Raw genomic sequence first — 23,504 nt, 5'->3', positions numbered from 1 at the left:
ATCAAAATCGGAAGGAATGTCATATTTGACAAATAAGGTATCGACCCACCTTAAGTTGTGTGTAAATGTGGTTAAAATCAAATATAAAATGTCACTTCTATCATGTTCACAAGGTAAAAATTAACAAATTTTGTCTCTTTCAGGGGTTAATCAGGGGCCCTAACTCCAGAACCTATGGTTGGATCTGACAGATTCATTATGGAATCCAAGATTTATTGTTGTTGAAGACGTTTTGCAAGTTTGTATCAAATCAAACCATAAATGAAGTCTCTATATGACTGTAAAAGCCAAAATAGCAAATTTTGGCTCTTTAAGGGGCCATAACTCTAGAACCCATGATGGGATCTAGCCAGTTTTCGAAAGGAACCAAGATATTATGCCAAAACAAGTTGTGTGCAAGTTTAATTAAAGATGATTGCAAAAAGTATTCTCTATCGTGTTCACAAGCCAAAAATAGCAAATTTTGGCCCTTTAAGGGGCCAAAACTCTGGAACCAATAATGGGATCTGGCCAGTTTTTGCAAGGAACCAAGATATTATGCCAAAATAAGTTTTGTGCAAGTTTGATTAAAGTTGATTGCAAAATATGGTCTCTATCGTGTTCACAAGCCAAAAATAGCAAATTTCGGCCCTTTAAGGAAACATAACTCTGGAACCCATGATATTGGACACATGGTCGCTATTTTGAGAAAGAATGAGCCTCTGAATTAATGCAGTTTTTTTGTGACGTCGAAAGTGTTGACGTCAACGTGGGTCGCTTACCGTTCCCTAGGTTTTATCATTTTTTGATTTCTTACAAACCAATAGTCGTATAACACTGAAATTTTGCACATTAATACAGATATGATTGAAGAATAATATGCTTGTTTTATTATTTCTAAACATCAAATGGTCCAAACGTCACAGTGGTTGTCCGGGAATTAAATGAACAACCCTCGTACATGTCACACACATTTCTGAACCTAGAGCAATAAGCTGAACAATTACTGTAGACAGTACAACTCTGACATCACACACCAAATATCAAGGATCTAGCTATTATTGATTCAGAGAAGATTTTCAAAGTTTCTTAAATATAAGTAAGTACATGTCACACACGGGCGTGGCCATTTTTGACCTTTGGGCAATTATTTGGACAATTATGGTAAAGATCTCAAGTCAAACCATTATATCACATGCCAAATAAAGCTGTAGAGAAAAAGATTTTTAAAGTCTGACAGCTGAAAACTTATTTTTAACCAAAAGGACCCATTATGTTCAATGAACCGGACCATTTGAACAACTTTGAAAGAGGGCTATCCAGTGATCATTTGTGTAAAGTTTTATCAAATTCCATTCAGTGGTTTTGGAGATGTTTAAAGAAACTGTTGATGAAAAGTGACCAAGCCCTCTGGCGGCGACGTTTTTTGACGAATCAAATTTAAACAATATCTGTAGGTCACATAAGGACAATTTTTGTGAAATTACAATGTATTTTAAAGTCAGGCAAACAGTTTTATATAAGAAGATTTTCTAAGTTTCTACTATATACATATAGGTATAATGGACCACGCCCCCTGGCGGACATGTTTTTTGGATGAATCGAAATAATTTGACTAATCTTGGTAGAGGAAAACACAAGGACCATTTGTGTATAACTATTTTAAAATCGGGCAGCTTCACACAAGAAGATTCTTAAAGTTTCCCCTATATACATATAGGGAAAAGTGACCACGCCCTCTGGCAGCCATATTTTTTGACGAATCAAAATAATTTGAACAATCTTCGTAGAGGGTCACACAAGGATTATTTGTGTAAAATTATTTTAAAATCGGGCTAGCAGTTTCACACAAGAAATTTTTTGAAATTTCCACTATATACATTATACAGAAAAGTGACCACACCCCCTAGTGGCCATATTTTTTGACAACGAAATAGGTATAATTTGAACAATCTTCGTAGAGGGTGACCATTTGTGTGAAATTATTTCAACAAGAGGACCATGATGGTCCTGAATCGCTCACCTGTTCCCACATGACCCAGTTTTGAACTGAGTATGACGTTGTTTTTTCTATTATTTGACATAGTGACCTAGTTTTTGAGCTCATGTGACCCAGTTTTGAACCTGACCTAGATATTGTCAAGATAAAAATTCTGACATATTTTCATGAAGATCCATTGAAAAATATGGCCTCTAGAGAGGTCACAAGGTTTTTTTATTATTTGACCTACTGACCTAGTTATTGAAAACATGTGATCCAGTTTTGAACTTGACCTAGATATCATCAAGGTGAACATTCTGACCAACTTTCATGAAGATCCATTTGAAAGTATGGCCTCTAGAGAGGTCACAAGGATTTTCTATTTTTAGACCTACTGACCTAGTTTTTGACGCAGTTGACCCAGTTTCAAATTTGACCTAGCTATCATCAAGATAAACATTCAGACCAACTTTCATACAGATCCCATGAAAAATATGGCCTCTAGAGAGGTCACAAGGTTTTTTTTATTATTTGACCTACTGACCTAGTTATTGACCACACGTGACCCAGTTTCGAACTTGACCTAGATATCATCAAGGTGAACATTCTGAACAATTTTCATGAAGATCCATTTGAAAGTATGGCCTCTAGAGAGGTCACAAGGTTTTTCTATTTTTAGACCTACTGACCTAGATTTTGATCACATTTGACCCAGTTTCGAACCTGACCTAGATATTATCAAGATGAACATTCAGACCAACTTTCATACAGATCCCATGAAAAAAACAGCCTCTAGAGAGGTCACAAGGTTTTTTTATTATTTGACCTACTGACCTAGTTATTGACCGCACGTGTCCCAGTTTCGAATCTGACCTAGTATGGCCTCTAGAGAGGTCACAAGGATTTTCTATTTTTAGACCTACTGACCTAGTTTTTTGACCGCACGTGACCCAGTTTCAAAACTGACCTAGATATCATCAAGGTGAACATCCAGACCAACTTTCATACAGATACCATGAAAAATATGGCCTATAGAGAGGTCACAAGGTTTTTCTGTTATTTGACCTACTGACCTAGTTTTTGACGGCACCTGACCCAGTTTCGAACTTGACCTAGATATCATCAAGTTGAACATTCTGACCAATTTTCATGAAGATCTTGTGAAAAATATGGCCTCTAGAGAGGTCACAAGGTTTTTCTATTTTTAGACCTACTGACCTAGTTTTTGACCGCACATGATCCAGTTTCGAACTTGACCTAGATATCATCAAGGTGAACATTCTGACCAATTTTCATAAAGACCCCATGAAAAATGTGACCTCTAGAGTGGTCACAAGCAAAAGTTTACGGACGGACGGACGGACGCTGCGCGATCACAAAAGCTCACCATGTCACTTTGTGACAGGTGAGCTAAAAATGAACCACTGGCTTAGGAGGAGATGTCGTTTGAAGATTTTTCTATTTTTAGCTCTGGCGGCCCCTATGTGCAACCAAGCGGAACCATTTGAACAACTTTGGTAGAGGACCATAGAAGAAGCATCCAGGCCAAGTTTCATCAAAATCCATTGTTGACAATTGCCGACTTGACGGACACACGCACGGACAACGGACACATCTTGATCACAACACCTCACCATGACCAATTGTGCTCAGGTGAGCTAAAAACTGAAAGAGAAGAACCTTGCAAGGATGCTACAGATAAAGTGTGGTGATAATCCATCAAGTGGTTCATGAGAGTAACTTGTTAAAAGGTTTTTTAATATTAGCTCTGGCAGCCCCTAAAATCAGTCAAGCGGAGCTATTTGAACATACTTGAAAGATACTACAGACCAAGTTCAGCATTGTTCCATCAAACGGCTCAAGACAGGAGGTCAGTTGAGTCTTTTTCTAATTTTAACTCTGGTGGCACCTAAAATCAATCAAGTGGAATCATTTGAACAAATTTAGTTCAGTGGAAGGACTCAAGTTGTAGGGGTTTTAGTACTATAAAGTTCCTTACGTAAAACATAAATATAGTGTAGACGTCAAACGATGATGACATCATTGACCACCTAGTCTGCTGGAATTAAAACGTAGAGAGTGATTCTTGTGGTTCCTTTTTGTGGTGTGTTAAAGTAAACTCGATTTAGGGGGAAGTATCTATTCTTTTGATTTATTAATTTTAATAGGAGAATCGACATTATATTTTACATTTTCAAGCTGTTTATGGATTAGAAACAGCATTTCTTTATGGATTTCACATTCTGACCACAGTGCACATGGCCACATAAGCCTGAACTGACACAAGGTACAGATCTATAATTATATATAAATATGCTCTTTAATGACAGAAGTGACAGATAATCAAACTATTTCAATTTCTTAACACAAATCTGTTGACCAAATATCGTTATTTAGTCATTTTGGGATATTTATGGATATGTTTTCATTGTAAGCATAATAAATTTCATCTTTTTCATAAAATTACTTTTATCTGCTGGAAAAAGCATTACAGTAACTGAATTTATCAATATTACAATTTTTCAAAAACGATGCCTCTTGCAATTATTTAGCATGTCATGTATTTTCTGTCTTCCTTATTTTCTCTTAAGATGTCATACCTTTTTCCAGTTGCGTGCCCGGAAAGCGATAAATGGGAAATTTCGATAACTCACTTCAATCTACAATGTGGTATAAGTCTCTATATTTCTCAGTATTTTTCTCATAGCAGCCCATATCCCTACAAACTACAATGCACTAAAAGACGAATAAATGCACAATGGAGAGAAAGAAATTACTTCTAGATCAATCCTCATATTAATACAAGAGGGCCCTGAAGGCCCTGTATTGATCATCTGACATAATTCTTATCCCAGATAACCTAGTATCTAATTTGGCTTAGATTTCACAGAGACAAACACTTTGACCAAGTTTTATGTAAATCAGGTAAATCATTATCTAGAATAACAATCCTGTGTGGTTTGATGACTCTGGATAAAATACTTTTTGAACTAGAAATGTGTCCATGGGACACAGATGCCCCCACTACATGACATTAAAATGACAATTTTTTCCCAGGTCAGGGGCCAAAAACTCTAGGTCAAATACTTTTGGAGCTACGCACGACACAACATTAAAATGACCCATTTTTAACTAAGTCAGTGGCTATAACTCCTACATGACTGAATGAATCCAGACGCGAAACCCCAGGTGCACAACTGCATATGCTGACCAACATTCCTGTAAACTTTGATGATTCTAGGTCAAATACTTTTGGAGCTATGCGCGACACAACATTAAAATGACCAATTTTTTACTAAGTCAGGGGCCATAACTCTTATATGACTGGATGAATCCGGACGCGAAACCCCAGGTGCACAACTGCACATGCTGACCAACATTCCTGTAAAGTTTTGTGACTCTACGTCAAATACTTTCAGAGCTAGGCGCGACACAACATTAAAATGACCAATTTTTACAAAGTCAGGGGCCATAACTTCTACATGACTGAATGAACCCGGACGCGAAACCCCAGGTGCACAACTACACATGCTGACCAACATTCCTGTAAAGTTTTGTGACTCTAGGTCATATACTTTTGGAGCTAGGCGCGACACAACATTAAAATGACCAATTTTTACAAAGTCAGGGGCCATAACTTCTACATGACTGAATGAATCCGGACGCGAAACCCCAGGTGCACAACTACACATGCTGACCAACATTCCTGTAAAGTTTTGTGACTCTACGTCAAATACTTTCAGAGCTACGCACGACACAACATTTTCGGAAGGACGGACGGACGGACAGACGGACGGAAGGATGGAAGGACGGACGGACAAGAGCAAATCTATATGCCCCCCCCCCCAAAGTGGGGGCATAAATATGCACAGCACAAATTTGGATGGAGGGACAGATAGACAGACCCCCCTGAAACAAAAATTTTCAGAAGTTCTTTCAAGACAAATTGATGTTGAGATTATCAAGCTGGCAACTATAAGTGTCTGAAGATTAAGGAGAGTATAGGCCAGTGGTAAAATAACAATCTTATTTGGTTTGTGTGGCTATAAGCACAAAAGGGTAGCCATATATTAAGTCCATTTTTTAGAATGTGTGAGTGCTTGTCCAACTGTACTGTGACATCATGTGCAGTATAACTTATAAATAGAAATTGTAAAATGTAAATCTATCCACAAACCTTTGTTTTGATGCTGTCTAAGAATATTCAAGGCCTCAGTGATCCCGAACTGAATGAAAAGCCTCTCCAAATCTTGCAATGTGTATTTTCGTTGCCCCAACATGTCTAAGAACTTAACTCCTGGACGCTTATATTTCTCTGTAACATAAACAGACTTTAATCATATACTAAGACTGTTAGCACATAAAAGGGACATGCCTCCAGATGAATATAAAAATTTCAAATATCAAGGCTCTAACTATTATTGATTCAGAGAAGATTTTCAAAGTGTCTTAAATAAAAGCCTATAGTAAGTACATGTCAGACACTGGGGCGTGGGCATTTTATTTTACCTTAGGGCAATAATTTGGACAAGTGTGGTAGGAGAGTCAAACCCTTATATCACATACCAAATATCAAAGCTCTAGACAAAATGATTTTTAATTAATTTATTTATTTTGTTGGGTTTAACGTCGCACTGACACAAACATAGGTCATATGGCGATTTTCCAGCTTTTGATGGTGGAGGAAGACCCCAGGTGCCCCCCTGTGCATTATTTCATCACGAGCGGGCACCTTGGTAGAACCACCAACCTTCCGTAAGCCAGCTGATGGTTTCCTCACATGAAGAATTCAACACCCCGAGTGAGACTTGAACCCAAATCGATGAGGGGCAAGTGATTTGAAGTCGGTGACCTCAACCACTTGGCCACGGAGGCCCCATTGTCTGATAGCTGAAAACCTATTTTTTTATAAAAAAGACCCATATGTTAAATGAATCGAAACAATTTTGAAAGAGGGCTACCCAGAGATCATTTGTGTAAAGTTTCATCAAAATCCATTCAGTGGTTTTGAAAAGTGACCACGCCCTCTGACGGCCATGTTTTTTGACAAAACAGAAAAAATTCAACAGTATTTGTAGAAAGTCACACAAGAACCATTTGTGTAAAGTTATTTTAAAATCAAGCCAGCAGTTTCACACAAGAAGATTTTTGAAGTTTCCACTATATACATATAGGGAAAAGTGACCACGCCCTCAGGCGGCCATGTTTTTTGATGAATCAAAATAATTTGAACAATTTCGGTACAGGGTCACACAAGGACCATTTGTGTAAACTTTAAAATTACATCAGTCATCATCCACATCAAAGAGTAATGCCGAAAATCAATAAGGGAAAAGTTGCCGACACTTGCCCTTCGAAGTTTAGATGCCACATGCCTGTGTATATTTCTGACCATTCATCAAATGTGTCTAATTATTGTAAAAGTAGGATATACGAAAATCGAAAGTAAGTAGCTTTATTACTGATTGGAAAAAAATGCTTTAATTAATATTGGATTTGAATTGTTTGCTTCTGCAAGAATATAGTTATTTGCTGAAGTTACAATATATTGTTTCCCAGGATAATCAGTTAGATCATCACCACACATGTGCTTTCACACATATTTAATGATGGTATCTTTAACAGTCATTAATCAATTCCGTTCACAATTATAATCAAAGTTGTGCAAAGCGGGAGAGAGATCAATGGCTTAAAGGTCCAATACTAAGGAAAGTGAACATTTTAATTTCTTTTAAAAAGCACAGAAACTATTTCATTTTATTGGAAAATGAAAGTTGGTATGTAGAAATTCGAAATAAATCGCAGTATATGTACAATTATTTTTCTATGAAGTATGAAGAAAGTTAAAAAGACCTGGGGGGTCATTCTGTCGATTCATTGAAATTTCAACATAATACACATACATTTCTTTGAGTTCCAAAGACCTTCTGTAAATTTTGACCTGCCAATCTTCATTATTTAGTGTCTTGCAGAAGTCTATGCACTGGCTATGAAAAAAATTGCCAACTCACTTTCCCTTAGTAATGGACCTTTAATCAACAGGTATCCCGCTCGAGGGCATGAAACTAGGAATAAACAATATGACACCAGGGACTGTTTATTGTGTAAAATTTAACAATTTATAGACCAAAAACTATTTTTTGGAGGGTTATTTTTATTTGTTTCCAGTATTTTTATTTTCCCGGGACATTTCAACACTGTCCAGTACAATCCTGGACAATCCGAGATGTATCACATGTATGCACAAGGACCATTTGTGTAAAATTATTTTAAAATTGGGCCTGCAGTTTCATACAAGAAGATTTTTTTTAATTTCCATTATATACATATAGAGAAAAGTGACCACGGCCCCTGGCTGCCTTGTTTTTTGACAAATAAGTATAATTTGAACAATCTTGGTAGAGGGTGGCCTAAGGACCATTTTGTGTGTAATTATTTTAAATCAGACCATCAGTTTAGGAGGAGATGTAGTTTGAAGATTTTTCTATTTTTAGCTCTGGTGGCCCCTATAAAAAATGCTTAGAACTAGAAATGTGTCCATGGGACACAGATGCCCCCACTACATGACATTAAAATGACAATTTTTTCCCAGGTCAGGAGCCATAACTCCCTACAATACTGAATGAATCCGGACGCAAAACCCCAGGTGCACAACTGCACATGCTGACCAACATTCCTGTAACCTTTGGTGACTCTAGGTCAAATACTTTTGGAGCTACGCACAACACAACATTAAAATGACCAATTTTTAACTAAGTCAGGGGCCATAACTCCTACACAACTGAATGAATCTGGACACGAAACCCCAGGTGCACAACTGCACATGCTGACCAACATTCCTGTAAACTTTGGCGACTCTAGGTCAAATACTTTTGGAGCTACCATGAGTTTAACTAAGTCAGGGGCTATAACTCCTACAAGACTGAATGAATCCAGACGCGAAACCCCAGGTGCACAACTGCACATGCTGACCAACATTCCTGTAAACTTTGGTGACTATAGGTCAAATACTTTTGGAGCTATGTACGACACAACATTAAAATGACCAATTTTTTACTAAGTCAGGGGCCATAACTCCTACACGACTGAATGAATCCGGACGCGAAACCCCAGGTGCACAACTACACATGCTGACCAACATTCCTGTAAAGTTTTGTGACTCTAAGTCATATACTTTTGGAGCTAGGCGCGACACAACACTAAAATGACCAATTTTTACAAAGTCAGGGGCCATAACTTCTACATGACTGAATGAATCCGGAGGCAAAACCTCAGGTGCGCAACTACACATGCTGACCAACATTCCTGTAAAGTTTTGTGACTCTACGTCAAATACTTTTGGAGCTAGGCACGACACAACATTCTCGGAAGGACGGACGGACGGACGGACAGACGGACGGAAGGACGGACAAGGGCAAATCTATATGCCCCCCCAAAAGTGGGGGCATAAAAAGGCATAAAAGTTGTGACACATATCTCAAACATGTATGCCCCAAATGATGGCCTGTCACATTTTTAGTCCCAAGGTCACTATGACCTTGACCTTAACCTAGTGGCCACAAAACAATAGAATTCATCTGTTTATCAAAAGTGATCATCCTATGAAGTTTGAAGGCAGTACTAGTAAACCAAAGGGATAAAGTTCTGGAGCAGAACCGTTCGGAAAACTTTGGGAGAGGACCATCCAAGGAACATCCATGCCAAGTTTTATCAAAATCCATTCAGTGGTTTTTGGAGGAGAGGTCTTTTAAACAATTGTTGACAACGGATGGACGGACGCACGCACGCACGCACGCACAACGGACACAGCGTGATCACAATAGTTTGACATGAGCATTGCTCAGGTGAGCTAATAAGAGCTGTTTAAGTAACACACAAATAACCCTCATGAAGATTTGTCAAAATTTTCAACTTAAATGCCCCTTCTCCAGTTGTTGATCAGAAACCAGATTCTTCAGTCAGTCAGACAGCATTGTGACACTTTTGATGTACTTAATCACTTCATTATTGACCAAAGGCAATCATCAGATGCAATTTTACTGCTGCAGCCAAAGCATACTCTAGTTAGTGGAAACTAAATAGCTTACTGATAGAGTAACAGATCTTCTAACCCACATAAGCAAAACAATATATCGTATATAATCATGGCAAAAACCTCTCAAATTAGAACACTGACCTAATCTATATCAGAAAACACTTTATCAAACATATGTAAATACAACATGAAGAAACTTTATTAAACTTTACATCAATGGCCTACTTTAGATCCACATGACAGTCATTTGCTGATCAATGACAATCACCAGATGAAGGCAGATGTGTTCTTTAGTTCTTGACTCGAAACTGTTTTCAGTTGTAGGGTCTCTTTGACATTGACCATCAACCTACTGACCCAAAAACAACAGGGATATTCTGTAACATTCTTCAAACCATTTACAGTCTCATCAATGTCACATTGATCTTTTCCTTTTGACCCCGAAAACAATAGGGGGTCAACTTCTACCCACAGGCAATCATCCCATTGAGTTAAGCCAAAGCAGTCTCCAGTTATTGACTGAAAACCAAATGGTCTACCAACAAACAGACAGATCAACATTAAAACAAGAGGGCCAAGATGGCCCTAGGATGCTCACCTGAGAAACACACCATAACAGTGTAAACATGTTTGACATAGTGATTTCATGGAAACAAATATTCTGACCAATTTTCATTAAGATTGGATCATGATCCCGGGGGTCATGATTTGAACAAATTTTGTAGAGGTCCACTAGGCAATGCTACATGTCAAATATCTAAGCTCTAGGGTTTCTGGTTTATTTTTAGAAATTTTTTGAAGATTTTCCTATGTAAAATCAAGTGACCTCTGGGGCAGGGTCAATTTTGACCCTGGGGTCATGATTTGAACAAATTTTGTAGAGGTCCACTAGGCAATGCTACAGGTGAAATATCTAAGCTCTAGGCCTTCTGGTTTATTTTAAGAAATTTTTTTAAGATTTTCCTATGTAAAATCACGTGACCCCTGGGGCGGGGTCATGATCTGAACAGTTTTTGTAGAGGTCCACTAGGCAATGCTACATGTCAAATATCTAAGCTCTAGGGCTTCTGGTTTTTGAAAAGAGGATTTTTTAAGATTTTCCTATGTAAAATCAAGTGACTCCTGGGGCGGGGTCAATTTTGACCCCGGGGTCATGATTTGAACAAAATTGGTAGAGGTCCACTAGGCAATGCTTCACACCAAATATCTTAGTTCTAGGACTTCTGGTTTTTGAGAAGAAGATTTTTAAAGTTTTCCCTTTCGGTTGCCATGGCAACCACAGTTCTGCATGGAATTCAATTCTTTGAACAATTTTTGTAGAGCTTCACCCAAGGAGTATTCCTGTGAAGTTTGGATGAAATTGGCCTAGCGGTTTATGAGGAGATGTCGTTTAAAGACGCCGGACGCCGAGTGATCAGAATAGCTCACCCTGAGGCTTTGGCTCTGGTGAGCTAATAAAAAAGTACCCAAAATCTAAAAATAGAATTTCTAAAAATAGACTAGGGGAAGTAACTCAGTACAAAAGTTTAAAAAAAGGTTACTTCCCTTTGGCTCTAAGACAATCAGAATGATATAGTGAAAATGCATCAAAATTAACCGTAAATTCTAAATAAAAAGGGGGCATAATTCATGAAAAATTGGTGTCAGAGTTATGCACCTTGTGTCACATGATGTGGGTGATAAGGTGGAACATCTATTTTAAGTTTGAATCAAATCTATTTAGTAATAATTGAGATATAGTGAAACGCGACGGGACGGGACGGGACAAAACTGACTCCTATATAGCCGCCCCCCCCACCCCCATGTTTGGTGGAGGTATAATAAATAAACCCTTTAACATAAATTCATATAGCTCAAAATACTATTGTCAGTTGGATGTTTTGAAAATAGCTTTATTGAAACTCAACTAAACTTAAACAATAGTCCTTGCATCAGAAATGAAATTAATAAGAAAATTAATTAAATTAAAATCAGCCATTTTTTTAATCACTGACTGATTGAGACACTACCATAACTCTATTACTGACTATGTATAGTGTTTGAAACTTTGCACACAGCAGTGATTATCTTTTTAAACTTTAAAGCTGTATGAATTTTTTTATGGCATAAGCTGCTGGCTGTCTTGATTCAAGTAAGTAGAAAATTAGTACATTGTTTAATTTTATTATACAAATACCAAATATAAAAGTTTGTACAAAATGTACGGACAAGTAAACTACTGTATTTTGGTGTGTATTGGTCACGGTAATTTATAGTACGCACCTAATTTCTGCTCTGGAACTGGCCAGAAAATTTAAGTTCCAGCGTATAAGTCGCTGTTAAATTTCGGATTTTTCCCAGCAATATTAAATTTTACCGGCAATTATGGCGGAAGCCATGTTGATGCTGCAAACTGAATTATTAACAGAATCTGATTGGTGGAAAGCATACAGCGTTAGTTTTTACCTCAAACCGTTTCCTACCAATGGTAGTATCGGTAACCGACTTTAGTCTGAAAAAAATATGTGTTTAATTCATTTTTATTATACTTTAAAAAACTTTTAGACAATATCAGGCAAACTTCTTTCGAAACAATTGTGTGCCCCTGCAGTCGGCCAGTGTTTACAGCCTGTAATTATGCAAGTTAAAGTGTGAATTAAATTAATTGTTTGCACAGCAAATATTAAGTTAAACACCTTACCGCATTAAGTAATTAACCACGTTCTTTCGATTCTGAGTGCAAAAAAAATAACAAAATATCTGTTTTGGGGGGATATTTTTATGTAAAACTAAAAGTACAAATTTTATCTTTAAGTTTTTATTACGCTTCGAATTATTATAAACAAAGTTTGGAATGGAGGACGGATCTGTCCGGATTTTATCCAACCCGGTGTACATGTAAAGGTACCTGTCAATGGCGTCCAGTAAAACGAAAGTAGATACAAACATAATTCAAACTGCAAGTACGGCTATCAATTGTAGTAATTCGTAATTTTAATGGCCTGTATGGGATATTTACGATATACTTTATTGAAAATAATCGCTACTCCTTGAAATGCCGCCGAAATTGGTATTTTTTACCATTTTGTTTGTTGGTAACTTACAGATGCACCTAATTTTGCGAGTGCCACAGCTGGAAAATTGACCCGAAAAAAAATCTGCTGGCAATGTTCTGTCGTATTGAAGTCCAGGGATCATCCTAGGTCAAAATTTTAGGGAGAAGTGACTTCTCCCTCCACAGAATTTAGGGAGAAGTTGAGAAATTTAAGGAGAAGAATCGGCATAGCATTCAGTTTCTTGCCTATATATATCCACTTTCTGTGGGTCTAGGCTCAGCCTGTAACTTATAAACAGTAATTATTTAAGGAAATTAATTCTTGCATTATCATTTTCATGAATTTCTAAATAAAGTATAAACTTAGCTATGAAAAAGTCACCTTTAAATTTTTATCCGAAATTTACATGTCCGAAACTCGTAAATTTAACAGGTGCACGATCAAAACTGCGTGAAAATTTCATTAATGTTTCGATTCTCGTACTTTTATAATGCCCGATTTTTGCACCAACTTGTTCAGATTTATACATTTAATTTATTTATTTATTTATTTTTTCGAAAATATATATAATATCAGACTCGTAGATAATAGCGATCTTTTTACAATATTTTGTACGGCAGTTCTGACGTCCACGAAATCATTTTTTATCCACAGTACCCGAGCCGTTCATTTACAGAAATTGACCGTAATTATGGTAATTGAAATAATTTTTGAAGTAATCTTTAATAAAATGAAAGAATAATATACCGTATTTTGGTGTGTATAGGTCGCACTTTTTCTACCCATTCTGCTGCCTGAAAAAGTTCCTGCGACTTATACGACAGAACATTGCCAGCAGATTTTTTTTTCGGGCAAATTTTCCGGCCGTAGCACTCGTAAAATTAGGTGCATCTGTCACGAAAGAACAAAGTGGCTAAACAGATAAAGATTTTGGCGGCTTGTCAATGAATATCAGTTATTTTCAATAAAATATATCGTAAATATTCAATTCAGACCATTAAAATTACGAATAACTATAATTCAATGCCGTACTTGCAATTTGAATTACGGTTGTTTCTACTTTCGTTTTACTGGACGCCATGACAGTTTACGGGGTTGGATAAAATCCGGACAGATCCGTACATCATTATAAACATTGTTTATAATAAATCTAAACTTAATAAAAACTTGAAAGATAAAATTTGAGCTTTTTATTTTACATAAAAGAACCTAAAAACATATTTTTTTTTTTTTACTCAGAAATTAAAGGAATGCGGAAAATTTCTTAGTGTCGCAAGGTGTTATCATTGCTGTGCAAACAGTTCACACTTTAACTTGCATAATTACAGAATGTAACACAATCGACTGCCGCCAATAAGTGTCAAAAAGCCGTCTTTCTTTGATTTGAGATGTATGAGAAGTTTGAGAAGTTTGAGTACGTGTGAAAGAGATAGGTATTTAAAGATCGTATTAAGCATTTTATGTCATACCTCTCACTATTGTCAAACTGCTTGTCAGATTGTCAAAATACTTCTCATATTGTCTCATATTGTCACACTACCTCTCAGATTGTCAAACATTTGTAATACCTCTCAGATTGTCAAACTACCTCTCAGATTGTCACACGTTGCTACCATGGGCCGCATCAGAAATGCCTTTACTGCGAAAAAAAAACTTTGGGTCATCGCATATGCTGAAGCACATGGAAACAGAGCCGCTGGCCGGGAATTCGACGTCAACGAGAAGTCTGTGCGCGACTGGCGAAAACAGAAGGAGCGTCTACAAGCAATGCCAAAGACAAAGATGGCCAACAGGGGATCTAGTCCGAAATTTCCCGAGATCGAGAGCGCCGTTCTGCAATGGGTCACCGACAGAAGAATGCAAGGCATAGGCGTTTCAACCGTTGAGATCCGTCTGAAAGCTCGGCTCATCGCCAGGGATCAAGGTGACACTACGTTCAAGGGCTCTGTGGAGTGGGGATACTCCTTTCTTCGTCGCAACAACCTGTCCATCCGCCGCCGAACGCATATAGCACAGAAGCTCCCCAAGGATATGGACGAGAAACTGCTTGAATTCCAGCGCTACGTCATAAAACAACGCAAGATGCACGACTTCGACCTGGGCCAGATTGGTAATGCCAACCAAACACCAGTAACGTTTGATTTACCGTACCATACGACAGTACACACGAAGGGGGCGAAATCCGTTGATATCAAGACCACCGGCAACGAGAAGAACCGCTTCACGGTGATGTTAGGGTGCACCGCCGACGGAGGGAAGCTACCGCCGTACGTCATATTCAAAAGGAAGACCATGCCGAAGAACGTCAACTGGCCGAAAGGTGTCATTGTCCAAGTGCAAGAAAAGGGCTGGATGAATGACAAACTGACGGCAGACTGGGTAAAGACCGTTTGGGGCAAGCGTCCGGGTAGTTATTCAAAGAAGAGCCTGCTGGTCCTCAACGCATTCCGGTGTCATAAGTCAGAGCATATCAAGACTGTTACGAGAAGACCATCGAACTACACTAGCCATCATTCCTGGGGGCATGACCTGCGTGTTACAGCCACTCGACGTCAGCATCAACAGACCTATGAAAACTCTCCTGCAACGCCGCTGGAACTCATGGTTTGCCAGTGACCAGCATACCTATACTGCGTCTGGTAGAATGAGAAAACCCGAGCTAGAGAAGATATGCCAGTGGATCGTGGATGCGTGGCAAGAAATCGACCCAGCGATAATCATCAAGGCTTTCATAAAATGTTGTATCTCCAACGCCATGGATGGTACGGAAGACGACGCAGTATGGGAAGAAAACGTACTCCAGAAGACTGCTGCCCCCACCGACGAAGATCAAGACGACGATGACGACATTAGCGCCGCCTATTACGACGCAGAGAGCGAGAACATCACCGAGGAAGAATTCCGCCTCCTCTTCGATGAATCCGACGATGACGACGAGTTCGAGGGGTTTGACGAATCCGACATAAGAGAGTGCTGAGACTTTAGTGCATGCTCTATTGCAAGCACAGGCCCTTTTAAGGGCCACACAAATATTACGAAAGAAGTTTGTCAGATATTGTCTAACAATAAAATGTTTATAAAAAAAAATAAAGATAAATGAAACATATTTTTTTTCAGATTTATGTCGATTACCGATACTACTCTTGGTACGAAACAGTTGGGGTCGAAAATAACGCTGTGCGATTTTCCACCAATCAGGTTCTTTTAGTAATTCAGTCCGTGGCATCAACATGGCCGCCGCCATAACTTTGCCGGTAATATTGCTGGGAAAAAATCCGAAATTTAACAGCGACTTATACGCTAGAACTTCATTTTTCTGACAATTTCCAGAGCAAAAATTAGGTGCGTACTATACATTACCGCGACCTATACACACCAAAATACGGTACAATTGTTGCATAAAATCATGCTCTCGTTAAGTTTATCGACTTTTTACACGCCGATTGAAAATTTTCAAAATGGCGGCGGCTTACAATATTATTGATTGACACTGTTAGATATTAACGCTATGATTGGCTGAAGTTTGACAGGCGAGTAGGCGGGGTTGACTATGGATTTATTGATAATTTAATCTAGAATATGCATCAAGTTTTACAACTTTAAGTAAACAGATAATAACTCACTGAAAAACCCGGCGATTTGGATTTCGCCCGGACGCGATAATTAGGCGAAGTGGCCGACTTTAAAGTGACGATATAGCTCAAATCGCCTTGCAGGATGATCCCTGTAAGTCGCAGGAACTTTTTCAGGCAGCAAAATGAGTAAAACAAGAGCTTGTAGAACAAGAAATGCTCCCCCCCCCCCCCCCCCCACCCCCCATGTATTTTCAGTAATTACATAAGAAACAGAATTTATTTGGTCACTGTGCACAAAAGTTCTACTGTTCTTGGTCAAAGTGACCTTGACCTTTGACCTATTGACCTCAGAATCAATAGGGGTCATCTGCTGGTCATGAAAAACCTCCCTATTAAGTTTCATGATCCTAGGCCCAAGCATTCTCAAGTTATCCTCTGGACACATTTTAACTGTTGCAGGTCACTGTGACCTTGACCTTTGACCTACTGACCTCAAAATCAATAGGGGTCATCTGCTGGTCATGGTCAACCTCCCTATTAAGTTTTAGGCCCAAGCGTTCTCAAGTTATCATCTGGACACATTTTAACTGTTGCAGGTCACTGTGACCTTGACCTTTGACCTACTGACCTCAAAATCAATAGGGGTCATCTGCTGGTCATGACCAACCTCCCTATCAACTTTCATGATCCTAGGCCCAAGCGTTCTTGAGTTATCATCCGGAAACTGTTTAACTGTTCTGGGTCACTGTGACCTTGATCTTTGACCTACTGACCTCAAAATCAATAGGGGTCATCTACTGGTTATGATCAACCATCCTATCAACTTTCATGATCCTAGGCCCAAGCGTTCTTGAGTTATCATCTGCAAACCATTTAACTGTTCTGGGTCACTGTGACCTTGACTTTTGACCTACTGATCTCAAAATCAATAAGGGTCATCTGCTGGTCATGACCAACCATCCTATCAACTTTCCTGATCCTAAGCCCAAGTGTTCTTGAGTTATCATCCGGAAACGGATTGGTCTACATACCGACTGACTGACAGATATCTGCAAAACAATATACCCCTCCTTCTTCAAAGGGGGTATAAAAAGTGCGACCTATATGCCCCAAAATACGGTATCAGTACGGACAAGTAAATTTTCTAAGTTACTTGTCCATGGACAAGTAAAATTTTCTGAGATTTTGCCAGTCCTGACTGAAACTTGCTGTTTTTGAAAATCCTTCAAGGTATAAAAAGACAGAGTAGATAACAAACTTTGCCTATTTCAGCTTTGATATCACTGTACAACAGTGAACCTGAATTGACATGAGGTCAGAAACTTGCAATTCAACAAGAGCTATGCTCCTGACTATTTGAAACCCTTCAACATAATAGCTTTACCATTTTTTAAATTTGAATTATGAGCCCAATTTTGCAAACTAAAGTTGAAGATATGGGACCTGGCTCAGAGTCATTTCATAACGCTGAAGACTTATCAAGATTTTAAAAGCATTCAGTAAAAAAGTTGAAGTTATATATAATTATATAAATATATATTTTTTTGACTTTGTTATAATAATGGAAGTTACAAGAAAATAACTGGTGGCCTTTAACCATGAGAGAAAGCTGCATTCTGCATTTCATCTAATTATGGCAAACATTTGTGAAAAGTTATTTTAAGTCCTTAAAAAGTGTTATATGATACATTGTAGACACAAAATAATAACTGCCTTTCCATCTCACAGCAAAAATCCTGAACCAACATGAATGAAAGTTTTTTTTCAGCATGTCATCTCATTACAGTGACACATTCGTACCAAGTTATTTTTAGAGGCAAAAATATACAGAGTAGACCAATTTCGTCACAGAAAGATGGAAAGGGTAGTTTACCAGAGAATCAAGAGCTGCCTTATGATAGTACACTAGTACACTCGACTATTTGAAGCTCTGCTGCCTAATACTAGCTTGCATACAAAAGCGTGTTGCAAAATATTTTTATTTGAAAACAGGGCATAATCTTGCTAAAATGTAAGCCAGAGTTATGAAGCTCATCCCATGATGACAAAGATACGTGGAGAATCTTAAAATATTTGGTCAAGTAATGCCTGAGAAACACGTTTACATGCAAAACTGTCACAAAATTTCTATGTTAAAAAGGGCATTTTTTGGCCAAAATGAAAGCTAGAATTATGTAACCTGTCGCATGAAGTCTACTCATGATGCCAAAGATATGTATGAAATTCTAAAGCATTCTGTTTAGTATTTTTTGAGAAACTTGCTTACATGCAAAACTTAAACCTTAAATCTAAATCTTAACAAGAGGGTCATGATGACCCTGTATCGTTCACCTGTTAAACTTGGCCTTGGAATCATCAAGATAAACATTCTGATCAAGTTTCTTGAAGATAGGGTCAAAACCATGGCCTCTAGAGAGATAACAAGCTTTTACTTTGATTTGAGTGGGTGACCTAGTTTTTGACCCCACATGACCCAGTTTCAAACTTGGCCTAGGAATCATCAAGATAAACATTCTGACCAAGTGTCATGAAAATAGGGTCATAAATATGGCATCAAGAGTGTTTACAAGATTTTCTTTTGATTTGAGTGCTGACCTAGTTTTTGACCCCACAGTTTTGAACTTTGCCTATGAATCATCAAGATAAACATTCTTACCAAGTTTCATGAAGATAGGGTCATAAATGTGGCCTCAAGAGTGTTAACAAGCTTTTCCTTTGATTTGACCAGGTGACCTAGTTTTTGACCCCAAATGACCCAGTTTTAAACTTGGCATAGGAATCATCACGATAAATATTCTGACTAAGTTTCATGAAGATAGAGTCATACATGTGGCCTCCAGGGTGTTAACAAGCTTTTCCTTTGATTTCACCTGGTGACCTAGTTTTTGACCCCATATAACCCAGTTGCGAACTTGACCTAGAGATCATCAAGAAAAACATTTTGTATAAAATCAAAGCATAAATGAAACCTCTATATGGCTGAAAGGGCCAAAATAGAAAAGTTTGCCCCTTTCAGGTAAAGTAACTTTAGGACCCATGATGGAATCTACCCAGTTTTCGAAAGGAACCGTGATCTTATTGTCACTTAAGTTGTGCGTAAGTGTGGTTAAAATCAAATGTAAAATGTCACTTCTATCGTGTTCACAAGGTAAAAATTAACAAATTTTGGCTCTTCAGGGGTCAATTAGGGGCCGTAACTCCGGAACCCATGATTGGATCTGACGGATATATCATGGTATGCATGATCTATTGTTGTTAAAGATATCTTGCAAGTTTGTATCAAATACAACCATAAATGAAGTCTTCGAAAGGAACCGAGATATCATGCCAATACAAGTTGTGTGCAAGTTTGATTAAAATCGGTTGCAAAATGTGGTATCTATCGTGTTCTCAAGAAATTGTGAACGGACGGCGACGGACCATCACTAACAAGAGGGCCATGATGGTAACTTCAAAAACGATAAAGAAGGTCAGCAGGTCAGTAGGTCAGTAGTCCCCTGGGTCATGATTTGAACAAACTTGATAGCTGACCTCTAGAAAATACTAAATATCTAAGGTCTAGGCCTAATGGTTCTGGACAAGAAGATTTTTAAATATTTTTCCTTTATAAGTCAATGTAAAACAAGGGACCACCTGGGCGTGGCACATTTTGACCCCAGGGTCATGATTTGAACAATCTTGTTTGAGAACCACTAAAGTATGCCAAATACTAACTAGAGCTATCACTAAAGGTGATGAATGTACCCCCCGCATGCACTGACACAGTACATTGCAATTTGACGCACACAAGATTGCATAATTATGTGGACTGTATGTATATAGACTGTATGTATACAGTATAGTAACAAAAAACAAAGTCCCATAACTATGCAGAATATTTATCTAAAAGAATGTAACATGCACCATGCACAACTAGGGTTGGTACTGATCACTTGTATGTACATAGTATGTTAACAAGAAACAAAGTCCCATAACTCTGCAATTTTTGTCGCTGAAAGAACCTAACATGCCCCATGCACAATTTCTGTTGCTACTGATCACTTGTATGAAGTTTCATTAAATTGTGTCAAAGGGATGAGGAGAGATGGTGCGCACAAGATTGTGTCTATGTATATAGTATAGTAACAAAAAAACAAAGTCCCATAACTCTGCAAATTTTTTTTCTAAAAGAACCTAACATGCCCCATGCACAACTACTGTTGGTACTGATCACTTGTGTGAAGTTTCATTAAATTGTGTCAAGGGGATGAGGAGAGATGGTGCGCACAAGATTGTGTCTATGTATATAGTATAGTAACAAAAAAACAAAGTCCCATAACTCTGCAAATTTTTTTTCTAAAAGAACCTAACATGCCCCATGCACAACTACTGTTGGTACTGATCACTTGTGTGAAGTTTCATTAAATTCTGTCAAGGGGATAAGGAGAGATGGTGCGCACAAGATTGCGTCTACGGACAGACAGACAGACAGACAGACAGACAGACAACCTGAAACCAGTATACCCCCGCTTACAACTTTGTTGTTGGGGGGTACAAATATCTAAGCTCTGAGCCTTATAGTTTAAGACAAGAATTTTTTAAAGGTTTTTCCCTAGGAGGATAATTTGAACAAACTTGGTACAGGACCACTAGATGATGCTACATACCAAATATCAAAGCCCTAGGCTGTTGTTGATTTGGACAAGAAGATTTTCAAAGTTTTCTCTATATGTGACCATGTGACCCCCAGGGCGGGGCAATATTTGACCCTAGGGGGATAATTTAAACAGTCTTGGTAGAGGACCACTAGATGATGCTACATACCAAATATCGAAGCCCTAGGACCGGTGGTTTTGGACAAGAAGATTTTTTAAGTTTTTCCTTTCGGTTGCCATGTCAACCAGAGTTCTGTATGGAATTCAATTCTTTGAATAATTTTTGAAGAGGACCATCCAAGGAACATCCCTGTGAAGTTTCATCAAAATTGGCCTGGTGGTTTAGGAGGAGATGTTGTTTAAATGAAAGTGTGGACGGACGACGGACGGATGCCAGACGGTGAGCGATCACAATAGCTCACCCCGAGCACTTTGTGCTCCGGTGAGGTAACAAGAGCTGTCGGATGACAGCGCGCTCGACTATTCGAAGAATTGAATGAAGAATATTTCCAATGATTTTCAGACAAAAGAAAAAAATGGATTAAACAAAAAATGTTCCTGTATTTGTGGATTTCGATTAGTATTGCACTAAACGGCAATGTGTGACCATGATGGCAAAATTGTTAAGTTATATGTTAGGCAAAATATGGACTTGTATGAAAAATTTAACTAATTTCCAAGTCCAAAAAGGACTATAACTCAGTCAAAATAGTTGACAAGAGTTATGTACTCTTGCCTACAGATGGAAATCATGTTGATAAACTAGTGTTAAAAGTTTCAAAGCCACAGTTCAAATAGTTTTGACAAAACGCTGACTTGTAAGAAAAACTGAACAAATTTCAAAGTCCAAAAAGGGCCATAATTCAGCCAAAATAGTTGTCAGAGTTATGTACTCTTGCCTACAGATGGAAATCATAATGATAAACAAGTGTTTAAAGTTTAAAAGCCATATGTCAAATAGTCTTGACAAAACACGGACATATACAAAACAGAACCAATTTCCAAGTTCAAAATGGGCCATAATTCAGCCAAAAAAGATGACAGAGTTATGTACTCTTGCCTATTGATAGAGACTGTTATACTGAACAAGTTATAAAAGTTTCAAAGCCATATGTCTAACACTTTACACAAAATATAAACTGGTACGAAAAACTTAACCAAGATTTCTAAGTCAAAAGGGGCCATAATTCATTCAAAATGCTTGACAGAGTTATGTACTCTTGCCTATAACTGGACATGAAGATGGTAAACAAGTGTTGAAAGTTTCAAAGCTTTATCTCAAAAGACTTTGTCAAAATGTGGACTGGTACGAAAAACTTAACCAGGGTGTGACGCAGAAGTCGTGGTGAGTAGGATAGCTCTACTTATTCTTCGAATAGTTGAGCTAAAAAGGACATAATTTTAACAAACAAAAGCTTGAGTTATGTTACTTATCCTGTAAGATCATCTCATGATACTTAATATATGGGTGAAGCTTGAAAGCATTAGGCCAAGCAGTTCAAGAGTAAGTGCATGAAAAACTTGTGTAATGAGGACACCAACAAAAGGGTGACAAAAATAGCTCTACTATTTGAATAATTTCAAATTTGAAAAAAAAAAACAGTTTGTCTGCGGTAGAATTTCAAACAAGTGGTAAATGCCTACCAATTTCTATTTGTTCATCCCTACTGACATCAAGTTCTTCATTGTTTAAGATATAATTCCACCATGGACCATCATCCTCATCATGAATGTTCTCCTTTTGTAACTCCTTCCCCAATGAGTTAAATACTTTGGTCTTCAAAGATGATATGCAAGCACCTGCAGTCAGAGAATGTGAAATATCATCTTAAATATTTTCAAACATTTACAGCCAAATTACACATAGGTTGATTAACTCTTTTACAGTCAATTTACACATGAAAAGTGATCAAACTTGAAATAGACAACTGCTTGGGACAGCAAAAAAGAATATGCAAGGGTTTTTACTCTTTAATAGGTTAAAATATAAGGGCTTTTTATTCATATGTTAACATAAAGTGCAAACCTTTAAATCTGAATAATAGCAGCAATCTTTAGGATCAATGAAATTTAAATGTCAATTTAAATTTCAAATATTTGACTGTAGATCTCCTTTGTTAGCTTGGCATTAGAATGTCTAAGGGATCAAATGGATGCACTTATTTACATGCACCAAATCTAATTCCCATACAATTTTGCGTGGAGACCATCTAAGAAAGCTTCCTGTGAAAAATCCTTTCAAGTTGCAACAGCCATTCTCTATTG

The 23,504-nt window shown here is 37.9% G+C and overlaps 1 protein-coding gene across 1 annotated transcript in view; it reads right to left on the bottom strand.

Annotated features, from left to right (window-relative positions):
* Positions 1 to 23,504, bottom strand: part of LOC128546987 (uncharacterized) — a 155,239-nt gene that overhangs the window by 20,575 nt on the left and 111,160 nt on the right. The window contains exons 7-8 of the mRNA XM_053518460.1: positions 22,884 to 23,039; positions 6,138 to 6,275 (exon numbers count right to left, since the gene is read on the bottom strand). Of these exons, the coding sequence (XP_053374435.1) occupies positions 6,138 to 6,275; positions 22,884 to 23,039 (294 nt within the window). The remainder of the gene's footprint in view (positions 1 to 6,137; positions 6,276 to 22,883; positions 23,040 to 23,504) is intronic.

This window comes from Mercenaria mercenaria, chromosome 11 (genome assembly GCF_021730395.1).
Source record: "Mercenaria mercenaria strain notata chromosome 11, MADL_Memer_1, whole genome shotgun sequence".
Taxonomy (NCBI): Eukaryota; Metazoa; Mollusca; class Bivalvia; order Venerida; family Veneridae; genus Mercenaria; species Mercenaria mercenaria.
The sequence above is the reverse complement of the archived record's forward strand: the minus strand, read 5'-3'. Positions and strand labels throughout refer to the sequence as shown.